The sequence below is a fragment of the Physella acuta genome, unplaced genomic scaffold, assembly GCF_028476545.2.
Source record: "Physella acuta isolate Inbredline_101_S28 unplaced genomic scaffold, ASM2847654v3 ptg000350l, whole genome shotgun sequence".
Classification (NCBI taxonomy): domain Eukaryota; kingdom Metazoa; phylum Mollusca; class Gastropoda; family Physidae; genus Physella; species Physella acuta.
The window spans coordinates 103877-117141 of NW_026731869.1; the positions used below are offsets into that span (position 1 = coordinate 103877).

A 13265-nucleotide genomic window follows, 5' to 3' on the forward strand; every position below is an offset into this window, starting at 1 on the left:
ATATACTTAGCAAGGCATATACTCAGCAGGGCATATACTCAGCAGGGCATATACTCAACAGGGCATATAATCAGCTGGACAAATACTCAACAGGGCATATAATCAGCAGGGCGGAGGCAACACATTGTAAGCTGCGAGTGAAATCGTGAACTAACCTTCGGAAAATGTAAAATATCTCATGTGCAGTCTGTAGTGCTTTGCTCTGACCGAGTTTACAAACAACCTGTATCTATGGCAACGTTTGAAATTGTGGGTTGTAAGCCTAGGCGCGGCTTGGTTGGATGGCAGAGTATGCGATCGCTAAACCGAAAGTCGATCAGATAGCAGGCTTGATAATCCTGAGTCCACTCAGCTCTGGTGAGTACCTGACTAATGATTGGGAAAGTAAGGATGGGCATAGAGCTGACCACACTCTCCATTTTATACGCCGAGGTCAGTCACAGGAACAGGGGATCGCTACTTCATCTGCCATTTGATTACCTTTGATCTAACTACATCTGGTGATATTAACATAGAGTGAAAATACCACAAATAAAAACTGTGTTGGAAACTACTATCATTGGGTCTCGCTGTAAGTAGGTGACTGAGTGCATTGCGACATAGACGATCTATTTTAACATTTTTTTGCGAGCTTATCTAAGCCCTAGATCAGGACACCTGTTGCTTTACATGTAGCATAAGACAGACAGGAGTTAGGAATCTTCGTCTGAATCGGCTGTTTCTTATCTCTTTGGTAAGTACTGTATATGGTTTGCATTGTGTGTACTAAACAATTTTAAAAAACCCAACAAAATAATTGCTATTGTAATGAATTACAATATAGTACTTACATATTAAATATATTTTCTATTATATACACGTTTCATTTTATATTTTAATTTAATTAAAGTATTGTTTATTTTATTAATAAAAATCAAGTTTCGTTTTAACAAGGTATTTTTGTTTTCGGTATATATAACAATCATATTCTCAATTTTAAATAACAATTTTTTAAGGGCCAAATTAAATATGTAAGAATTAAAAAAAAATGAGATACTACATTCTTTACGAAAACTTGTATCGTATGTTTTCACATATCAACACATGCTTTTTAGTTAATCAGTCATCAATGTATTGTTAAAAAATAATAAAATATGTCCAACGTCTAGTTTTATTGAAATCCTACTTACATGTTATTGTTTTATTTGAACAGGTAACGAATATGGCACCGTTTACCTTCGCCATCGTGTTGGTCATCATACCTGGACTGGTTCACTCTCAGACAGTTGCCCCGACTAGATGTAATATATTACACAATTATTTGTAGCACTTACTTTTTGCCCCGACTAGATGTAATATATTACACAATTATTTGTAGTTCTTACATAATAGTATTATTTAAGTAACTTGTAAAAATAAACATTGAAGTTGCCCCGACTAGATGTAATATATTACACAATTATTTGTAGCACTTACTTTTTGCCCCGACTAGATGTAATATATTACACAATTATTTGTAGCACTTACTTTTTGCCCCGACTAGATGTAATATATTACACAATTATTTGTAGCACTTACTTTTTGCCCCGACTAGATGTAATATATTACACAATTATTTGTAGCACTTACATAATTGTATTATTTAAGTAACTTGTAAAAATAAACCTTGAAGTTGCCCCGACTAGATGTAATATATTACACAATTATTTGTAGCACTTACTTTTTGCCCCGACTAGATGTAATATATTACACAATTATTTGTAGCACTTACTTTTTGCCCCGACTAGATGTAATATATTACACAATTATTTGTAGCACTTACATAATTGTATTATTTAAGTAACTTGTAAAAATAAACCTTGAAGTTGCCCCGACTAGATGTAATATATTACACAATTATTTGTAGCACTTACTTTTTGCCCCGACTAGATGTAATATATTACACAATTATTTGTAGCACTTACTTTTTGCCCCGACTAGATGTAATATATTACACATTTATTTGTAGCACTTACATAATTGTATTATTTAAGTAACTTGTAAAAATAAACCTTGAAGTTGCCCCGACTAGATGTAATATATTACACAATCATTTGTAGCTCTTACACAATTTTGTTGAGTTAATTGTAAAACTAAACCTTGAAGTTGTCCCGACTAAATGTAATATAATACACAATCATTTGAGCACTAATACAATTTTGTTGAGTTACTTGTAAAACTAAACCTTGAAGTTGCCCGACCAGATTTAATATATTACACATAATTGTGTTAATTAAGTAACTTGTAAAACTAAACCTTGAAGTTGCTCCGAATAGATGTAATATATTACACAATTAATTGTAGCTCTTACACAATTTTGTTGAGTTAATTGTAAAACTAAACCTTGAAGTTGCCCGACCAGATGTATTATATTACACAATCAGTGCCGGCGCCAGGTTATTTAGCGCCCTAGGCAGAACTAATTAAAACGCCTCCTTTCACACAAATTAATTACTGAAACAGATGTATAAGAAAACAATTAAATACAAGTGACATTAATTTATTATCAATTGCCTACAAGTTATAAGTAGACATCAAAATCAAATTTTACTTGCCTCTCTCGTCGCAAAAGCTTGTACTAATTCCTTCAATTCCAGTTTGCAAGCGTAATCACATTCTATTGAAATTGTTGCTAAGTCTATATATGAAAAGCCAATAATTAGATGTTTAGTTTACAACTTAGACTGTATGTCTACAAACATTGAGTATTGCAATCTACAACGGCTATTGATGTATTTGTTTTTCAACTTCCAAAAAAAAAACCTACCACATAATTTTGTTTAGAAATTCAGCTCTATATAATTTTTACAATAGCAAGCAATAACTTAAAGTTGTATTTAAATGTAAGCGGTTAACCTAAGTTGCAGGAATTTGAAATGAATGGAAAGTTAAGCAACGAATTATCTCCCATTTGAAAATCCAAATAACAAAATTGTATTCAAGGGAAATAATTTTCACCAGAATAGCGAAATAAACCATGTGTAGCTAAGTCATGTGTGAAAAACACAATAAAACGCTCTAAATTTCATTAGGTAATAGTTATAATTAAAGTTTTATATTAGCTATGCAACCTTGTGAAAACAATATAGTTTACTTATTGAATACTTAACTTTAGGTTTTGTTTGAAAGTCTAAAAATGATAGCTATATTATAACATACTTTAATTAAGTCAATTTTGATGACATTTATTTAGAAATATACTTCCATAATTTCTCTCTATAAAGTTTTTGGATCCCTTTAACAAAGGGACGTCTTTCAAAACATCAAATACTTGTGACTGTTTTAGACATTGCAAGAATTATTGATTACATATAAAAAAAAAATATAATTTGAAAAAAAAAAGTTTACCTTTAGTTATAAATTCCATCCTACTCAATATTATATATTAATACTTTAAGAGTGGTAAAAAAGATTCCTAAAAAAAATTCATAAAAAACGTTTTAATAACAAGCTTTTATGTAATGATGCACTAAAAAGTAGAAAATAAATTATAGACTACTATTTAAATAACTATAAAGAAAAGCGTGGGTCACTTTAGTAGCTATTGGATACCTTTACTAATGTTAAGGAAGACACCCACGCTTTTCTTTATAGTTATTTAAATAGTAGTCTATAATTTATTTTCTACTTTTTAGTGCATCATTACATAAAAGCTTGTTATTAAAACGTTTTTTATGAATTTTTTTTTCAGTACTTTACATGTTTTATTTACAATAGAGTTACAGGACTAAAAACCATTGCGCGCCTACTGAACATCACGTTCAGTAGGCGCGCAATGGTTTTTGAACGCAGCCATTACGTGATGGCGCAGCTATTGAAGGTGATGACGCGTGTGGTGTGGTTGGCTAGACATGCCTACTAATTCGGTCCAAATTTTAATTAATTCATAAAAAATTAATTAGGCATCCAATTAAGTCAAATTTAGTTTCAGATTGCATCATTGCATTGTCTTCATGTCTTGACCCACGTGCCAAGTGTGAATCGTATCGGTCAAGTAGAAGTTTCCGAATTTTCACTCCTGCGTTTCCGTCTAGACAGACTGACGACTGACGACAGAGGAAGTGAGTTAAATAAAAGCTTGTAAAAAAACTAAATATTTTTCAACTAGAGAACGCTTACTTTCTTTTTAGTATGTTACGTAATGAATTGAAATCAGAGTTTCTTCTAGGCATAAAGTATACCGCCCCGCCCCCCCCCCCCCCGAACGAAATGAAATTTATATAGAAAATATATACTTTTAACAGTGTCCGCCCTCATCCTCGAAGAAAGTCTACCCCCCCTCCCCCCCCCTCGGAGAAAAAGTCTGAAAGAAACACTGATTGGCATCATCTAACTTACGATAAACTTGACTACTCGATATACTCTACTACATTCACAACACAAGCTTCGACACCTAAACATAACTAGACTCGATGCTCCAGATCTACGACACCAAATCGTTTAACTTCACCAAGCTCTACAAACGGTACTCCCAATCAACAACGATTTCACTGGACCTACTACTACACTTCAACAGTCAATATAATGCGATACCTTAATACCAAATCAATACTCTTGAACTCCAGAACTACGATACTTCATCACCTGCATTTCTCTTTTCTCTATTACCAATCAGATTCCACTAGACCTTCAACTACAAAACAGCTGAAAAAAAATGTCTCTTTAACACCTCGATACTTTATACCTACTGAACCATATCAGCAACAGCCTTCCGCCGTTACTCCCAAATCTAAACGATTCATCCAAACTTACCAAACAAGAACACTTTGAACACCCTGTCATTACAAAACTCTATACACCAGGACAGATTTCTAATTCAAAGTCAGAGAAAACGTGACTTACAAGTCATAATAAAATAAAACCTTCCGTTTTTAAAACTACCTTAGCTCTAAATCCATTTTATTTTCATCATGTGGAAAATTACAAACAAAAATTACATCACACTAAGTCTACATCCCTTATTACACCGTACCGCTCTCTTCCAAATAGCTGGTTATGACAAAATTCTTAACCCCTGAATCGCTTAGTACTAGCTCGATGAACCGTTTAAGGATGGTCTGTCATACCATTTTGTCTTTTAGAGCCCTCGCCAGAATCTTAAGGTAAAAGAAGAAAATATGTTGCCAAGGCATCTTAAAACTGTGAAATTAATATTTTGGCTATAGATCTAGTATTACATATAACGTAAAGATTATTGATTCGTTTAATCGAAGTTTCTAAACTTCTCAGCGTTGGAGGCGAATGTTGTTTTATGTCTTTCCTGCTTGTACCCATCTATAATGTATGACTCTCGATTATACTTCGTCATACTTATATACTACGTGTATTCAAATATATATTTAAATATATATTTAACTGGCAGCTTCACCCCTTCACCTCACTTTTGATTGCCGTTTGCATCTACGTCACCAGTGCCCAAACTATTTGTAAGAGCAGTGGCGTTAGTAGGCCGGGTGTCATCCGGTGTTGTAATTGCATTTTAAGTTTGGTGTCACCCTATCCCCATATCCTTTATTATCTAAACGGGATAAAAATTGTAACAATTAATTTTGTTATTTCTCGTTATGATGTCATACAACTTAATCGTGTCACCCGGTAAGGAAAGCACCCCCCCCCCCCGCATTTTGACGCCGATGTTTTAAGAACACTGACAAAAATGTGTAAAGTTATTGATTGCAGATGATACAATACACCCTTGTCTGTTTCAGTTCCGGATGTAGTGTCTGCCCTAGCGGCCAACGGTCACTTCACCGTGTTTCTAGACCTGCTCAACTCCTCTGGTTTACTACCCAGGATCAACGCATGTAAGTCTCGATATGTTGTACAGTTTTCACAGTCAGGTTCATTAGAACTCAATCATGTTTTTATAAACATAATACATTTCCGAAAGAGCGTCATTATTCTTGTATCATAAACACCTTCATAGAAAAAGGCATTCACTATTTCCCTAACAGGGCATCTTGTTTCCTAAATTTCCTAAAATTATTTCAACGTTAATCAATAATAAATTATTCTAACCCGAATCAATATAATTATAAGAATAATGATCATAAATCTAAGAAAAGTTCATTAATTTAATTCTAAGAAATTAAATATGTATTTCTCAACCCCCAACTACTAACGCTCCACTTTTTAATAATTTAGCATAGCGACGTTATATTTCACGCAGCCAAGATAACGAGAAACATTTGCAATTTCATGTTTGGGATGTTGTGACGACAAACTTTTAAAATTCATATCACGATTCCCATCCATATCAACTAATACCTAGCCCCTCAATATCTTAGACATAACCATCGATATAACAAGACTCTCATAAGATGCTATAATTAAAAGTTCCATTTTGGAACCTGAAGGTCCATGTAAAGTGAAGTAGAGTTCACCTGTGACACAGGCATAAGAAGAGACAGTATGGTCAACACTATGCCCAGCCGCCTTTAATTTCACTTATGTAAGTCAAGTGCCCATCAGAGCTGGATGGACTAAGGGACGTTCTACGGACTTGAACCCAAATTCGAAATCGAGACTTTAGGGTTAGCAGTCAAGCGCTCTACCTTACCACGTGTCTTTGTAACATGCTACGCAAAAGTTAACATTTGAAGAAATAAATGTTATATTGATAAAATGTGCCCTAAAATATAAATACATTTGATATGACTGCTCATATACCAGTTGAAGTAGAGTTTATCTGTTTTTTTTTAAACTTTGTCTTATAAAAACCACAAAGCTCTTACTTCAAAAAACTCCAAACCTAGATTGTTCTTAGTGGTATGTATTAGCTCGCACTACCTTAATACAACGCCATCTCACTGAAACATATACTACATCCGCATAATTGACATCAAATAAGTTTAAACCACCACAATCGTATCTCTCCAACAACAGCCGCACATTTCACGATATTCGCCCCGACGGACGACGCCTTTGCCCGGCTGTCCGCCGATGACTTCGATAAAATAAAGAACAACCAGACCAGGCTGGCTGAGATCGTGGGGTTCCATGTCGTTCTGACCACCAACTACCGCATCCACGGCACCCAGCAGGACGATGTGCTGAGGTCATCCAACCACTACCCTATCAGGATCAACACCTACAACATTTTGCACGTGAGTAGCGTCTGGCTAGACACGTTTGTAGCGTCTGAATAGTGATAGTTTTAATACTAGTAGATGCTGGCTAGACACACGTGAGTAGCGGCTGGCTAAACACACGTGAGTAGCGGCTGGCTAGACACTTTGTAGCGTCTGAATAGTGATAGTTTTAATACTTGTAGCGGCTGGCTAGACACACGTTTGTAGAGTCTGGCTAGACACACGTGAGTAGCGGCTGGCTAGACACACGTGAGTAGCGGCTGGCTAGACACGCGTGAGTAGCGGCTGGCTAGACACGCGTGAGTAGCGGCTGGCTAGACACACGTTTGTAGAGTCCGGCTAGACACACGTGAGTAGCGGCTGGCTAGACACGCGTGAGTAGCGGCTGGCTAGACACGCGTGCGTAGCGGCTGGCTAGACACACGTGAGTAGCGTCTGGCTAGACACACGTTTGTAGCGGCTGACTAGACACACGTGAGTAGCGGCTGGCTAGACACACGTGAGTAGCGGCTGGCTAGACACGCGTGAGTAGCGGCTGGCTAGACACACGTGAGTAGCGTCTGGCTAGACACACGTTTGTAGAGTCTGGCTAGACACACGTGAGTAGCGGCTGGCTAGACACGCGTGAGTAGCGGCTGGCTAGACACACGTGAGTAGCGGCTGGCTAGACACACGTGAGTAGCGGCTGGCTAGACACACGTGGGTAGCGGCTGGCTAGACACACGTGGGTAGCGGCTGGCTAGACACACGTGAGTAGCGGCTGGCTAGACACACGTGAGTAGCGGCTGGCTAGACACACGTTTGTAGCGGCTGGCTAGACACACGTTTGTAGCGGCTGGCTTAACACACGTGAGTAGCGGCTGGCTTAACACACGTGAATAGCGGCTGGCTAGACACACGTGAGTAGCGGCTGGCTAGACACACTTGAATAGCGGCTGGCTAGACACACGTGAGTAGCGGCTGGCTAGACACACGTGAGTAGAGGCTGGCTAGACACACGTGACTAGCGGCTGGCTAGACACGTGAATAGCGGCTGACTAGACAAACCGTCAGTAGCGTCTGACTAGCAATATTTTAATACTAGTAGCTACTGGCTAGACATACGTGAGTAGCTGCTGGCTAGACACACGTGTGTAGTGGCTGGCTAGGCACACGTTTGTAGCGTCTGACTAGCTGTAAGTTAAATACTAGTTGTGGCTGGATAGACAAACGTTTACATCGTCTGACTAGAATATTTTTAATACTAGTAGCGGCTGGTTAGCAAAAAGTTAAATATTTGTAGCGTGTGACTAGCAAAAATTTTAATACTAGTAGCGGATGGTAGACAAACCTTAAATACTTCTAGCATGTGATTAGCGATACGTTTAATTCTAGGGTGAGTACGTTTTATTGAAAATAATTCCATAGAATAAAACTCTCGTTCATACATTCATGACTCTTTATTACACTCATTATAACAGAGTCTTCTCTTATTCACCCATCTTATATCACTTTCATCAACATAACATTCACGATACATCTTGTGGCAAGACTAATATACCGTGTACATTCAAAAACAATAAATACCAAAAATAGCGTATGTTACAAGTTCCTTGCAAGGATGTGATTTACATGTGCATAGGTAATGTTATCTGTATATAAGAAGGTATATATTTATCATGTGATTTACCTAAGTGTATTTAGGGAATGCAATACACCATTGTGCACACAAAATGTTCATGATGCATGTGTGTTTATCATGTATTATAGTTTACTTGTGCATGCGTGATGGTTTTGTATTTTTACAAGCTTTTATTTAACTCACTTCCTCTGTCGTCAGTCTGTCGACAGTCTGTCTAGACGGAAACGCAGGAGTGAAAATTCGGACAGTTCTACTTGACCGACACGATTCACAGTTGGCACGTGGGTCAAGACATGAAGACAATGCAATCTGAAACTAAATTTGACTTAATTGGATGCCTAATTGATTTTTTATGAATTAATTAAAATTTGGACCGAATTAGTAGGCATGTCTAGCCAACCACACCACACGCGTCATCAATAGCTGCGCCATCACGACCACGTAATGGCTGCGTTCAAAAACCATTGCGCGCCTACTGAACGTGATGTTCAGTAGGCGAGCAATGGTTTTTAGTCATGTAACTCTATTGTAAATAAAACATGTAAAGTACTGAAAAAAAAATTCATAAAAAACGTTTTAATAACAAGCTTTTATGTAATGATGCACTAAAAAGTAGAAAATAAATTATAGACTACTATTTAAATAACTATAAAGAAAAGCGTGGGTGTCTTCTTTAACATTAGTAAAGGTATCCAATAGATACTAAAGTGACCCACGCTTTTCTTTATAGTTATTTAAATAGTAGTCTATAATTTATTTTCTACTTTTTAGTGCATCATTACATAAAAGCTTGTTATTAAAACGTTTTTTATGAATTTTTTTTATCAATGTGTCATGTGATTTGATGACGTGTGTTTACAGACCGTGGCAGCTGATGGTGTCAACATCACCATCAAGAACATCCCCATCCTCCACGGGCTGGCCCACGGGCTGGACGGTGTCCTGACCCCACCCACCCAGAGCATCATGCAACTCAGTCTCAGCAGGCCAGACATCAGCACCTTCTCCCAGTGGGTGGTCAACGCTAATCTGCTCAACTTCTTCACTAGTGAGTTGGTGTGTAGAGGTGGGGGTGGGAGAGGTGGGATGAGAGTGGGGGGGGTGGGAGAAGTGGGGCTGGGAGAGATAGGGTGGGAGAGATGGGGTGAGGTGGGAGAGGTGGGGGTGGGAGAGGTGGGGTGGTCAACGCTAATCTGCTCAACTTCTTCACTAGTGAGTTGGTGTGTAGAGGTGGGGGTGGGAGAAGTGGGTGTGGGAGAGGGGTGTGAGTGGGAGAGGTGGGGGTGGGAGAAGTGGGGATGTGAGAGGTGTGGGTGGGAGAGGTGTGGATGGGGAGTCGGAGAAAGGGAGATACAATTTATTAGCGAGTCGTTTTGCAGAGGAGGGAATGGAAGGGGAGGGGGGTTGGTGGGAGATGTGGATGTGGTAATGCATAAGAGAAGGACCAGTGAAGGATTCAGAGAGCAATGCATATAATATATATATATATATATATATATATATATATATATATATATATATATATATATATATATATATATATATATATGGGAAAACAGAAAAACGGGTAGAGTAAATGTCTTAAGGAAAACAGAAAGTGTTCCGAGCTTTTTATTATCAATAGATTGAAGCTCAATGAGTGACTTCTTACATAGTGTGGATTCAATGCGACGATCGGGGGTGGGGGCTTTCTGTTTAACCTCGCTAAAATTAAGATAAAAAGATAAACAGAAATGAGACAAAAGTAATAAGAAACATGTAGAGAAAGGAAAAATAGGAAAAGAAGGAAATAGAGATTAAAATAGATAAAAACGACTCAATGTATGTGTTGAAAGTAAAGTTTGACTTATTTTAAAACTTATATACAATGCACATTTCTATGCTTCTTGCATTGGAAGGCACTTGGAGGCTATCTTATTAAAGATGTAAAAAACACGAGACATTACAAAGAAAAGACCTTTCCAGTATTAATAATACATATTATACATTTGTACATGTATTTTTAAGGTGTTATCCTTTGTTCTTTTACATCAGTCATATATGGTTCATATATTACTTCCTCTGCGCCAACCACATTTGAATCTTTTTTTGCAGACGATAAGGACGTCACAGTGTTTATCCCCAACAACGCAGCCTTCGCTAAACTGAGTTCAGATATAACGACATTCCTCAACAGTCACCATGCTAACATGGCAGGTAATAATTCAATCATTTTTTTATCTACCTTAAAATTTGTGTGATCTCTTATTGATATACATTCTAATCAATATAAACGCGACGAATTATTTATAGAGAAAGAGAAATCAAATTATTTCAACGTAAAGGATTTTTATACTACTGAAATATAAATATATACTTTAAAACAGTTAAAACAGCAGCACTAAGCTACTGCATTACGCTGTCAAATGTGTAAATGCTTTCATTTTAAAAAAAAAACAATTCAATCCGACGGTCTTTGTATTAAAGGTTTGACTTTGCATGCAGAAGGTCGCGATTAGAAAAATTAGTTCTTTGTACTTAAAGTTATGTATTTTTAACCGAGATAAACGTTAATATTTAGCGTTTCACGAACATAAATTGTCGTAACATTGTGGTATTTTAACCCCCAGAGACGTTAAAGTTCCACGTCGTTAACGCCATGACCTTGTTTAGTATTGGGATGACCCACAGCATCAGTCTGACCTCTGGGGACAACCACCACGACGGCCTGATGATACTGCAGGATTCAGGTCAGTAGGTCATTCACACTTTACACCACACGTTAGTACACAACCACACTAAACTACCCGGCATTACCAAAACCACACACTACGCCACACGGCATTACAACAACTATAGGCTACACCAAACGGCATTACAACAACTACACGCTACGCCACACGGCATTACAACCATAGGCTACACCACACGGCATTACCAAAACCACATGCTACACCACACGGCATTACCAAAACCACATGCTAAACTACACGGCATTACACCAACCACACTAAACTACCCGGCATTACCAAAACCACAGGCTACGCCACACGGCATTACAACAACTATAGGCTACACTACACGGCATTACCAAAACCACAGGCTACACCACACGGCATTACACCAAACCACACGCTAAACCACACGGACTTACCAAAACCACACGCTACTCGACACGATATTACACCAAACCACATGATACTTTATAAACATACCTCAACCACACGCTATCTAATACGAAATTCCCCTAAATTCAATATGACACAGGTATATGTAAATTGAGAAATATACTGCTCTATATAAAATCATAAAGAGACAGTTATACGATAAACCCAAATGGTACAATTATAAGTAAAAGCACGATGAAACGGCTGTAAATTAAAGCTATAAAGAAACAGTTAATAAAAACATAGAGATACATTTATACCTAAACAACCAAACGATTGCAGGTATATTTAAAATCTCGTTTAGTTTCTGATCTATAATCATATTGAACATGTTACAATCATCACCGCAGCCGGAGCACTGAACGTGAACCACGCCAAGATTGTAGAGAAAGACATCATCACCACCGATGGCGTCGTGCACATCATCGACAGCGTCTTGGTCCCACCTCGCGTCTTGGTAGCTCTCCAAGATCAAGGAATCGTTGTCGGTTAAATTTTGTGGGTGCTGTTCAAAATCAATGTAGCCATCTTTGTTTAATGTTTTATTATATCAGCAACAATGCTTTTTAAATTTCTGCCCAAAATCAGTGTAGCCATGTTTGTTTAATGTTTTGTTATATCGGCAACAATACACATGTTTATTAAATTTCTAGGGGCTGTCCGAAATCCATGTAGCCATGTTTGTTTAATGCTTTTTTATATCAGGCAACAATATACACGTTTATTAAATTTCTAGGGCTGTCTGAAATCCATGAAGCCATGTTTGTTTAATGCTTTTTTTTATATCAGGCAACAATATACACGTTTATAAATTTCTGGTGCTGTCCGAAATCAATGTAGCCATCTTTGTTTATTGCTTTGTTATATCAGGCAACAATGCACATGTTTATTAAATTTCTGTGCCTGCTCAAAATCAAAGTAACCATATTTGTTTAATGTGTTGTTTACACTAGCCAATAGTACATATTTTTGTTGAATTTTTGAGAAAAGTGAAGTATTAAAGACCAAGGTATCATGTTACCAATCAATTGTTGGAGAACTGTATATACTTTTAATTTGTGGCGTCGACTTCATTAAACACTAAGCACACAATCTAAGAACAAAAAACAAATACATGAACATTCTTTATTATAATTATTAATTATTAATTACCATTATTATAAGCTTTGAAATTCACATAAAACTATAAAATAAACAAACTTTCTTTGATATAAACATTGTTTAGCAAGAAATTTCTGGCACATTCTAGCGACCAACACAGTTATTAAATAAACTATTTTTTTTCAGTTATCTTATTTTCAAGGCATTCAAATATAATTTTTCTTTAACATTTAATAAAAGAATAATTAAATATACGATAACAAGAATAACTACAAGACAAGAGTGTCG

The 13265-nt window shown here is 37.0% G+C and overlaps 1 protein-coding gene across 1 annotated transcript; it reads left to right on the forward strand.

Moving 5' to 3' along the window:
• Positions 1 to 661: 661 nt before the first annotated feature.
• Positions 662 to 12894, forward strand: LOC131941160 (transforming growth factor-beta-induced protein ig-h3-like). The gene is made up of 8 exons (XM_059300170.1): positions 662 to 733; positions 1193 to 1280; positions 5727 to 5822; positions 6904 to 7124; positions 9592 to 9778; positions 10825 to 10926; positions 11340 to 11459; positions 12227 to 12894. The coding sequence occupies exons 2-8, from the start codon at positions 1202 to 1204 to the stop codon at positions 12367 to 12369; spliced, it is 948 nt and encodes a 315-aa protein (XP_059156153.1). The 5' UTR covers positions 662 to 733; positions 1193 to 1201; the 3' UTR covers positions 12370 to 12894.
• The last annotated feature ends 371 nt before the right edge of the window (positions 12895 to 13265 follow it).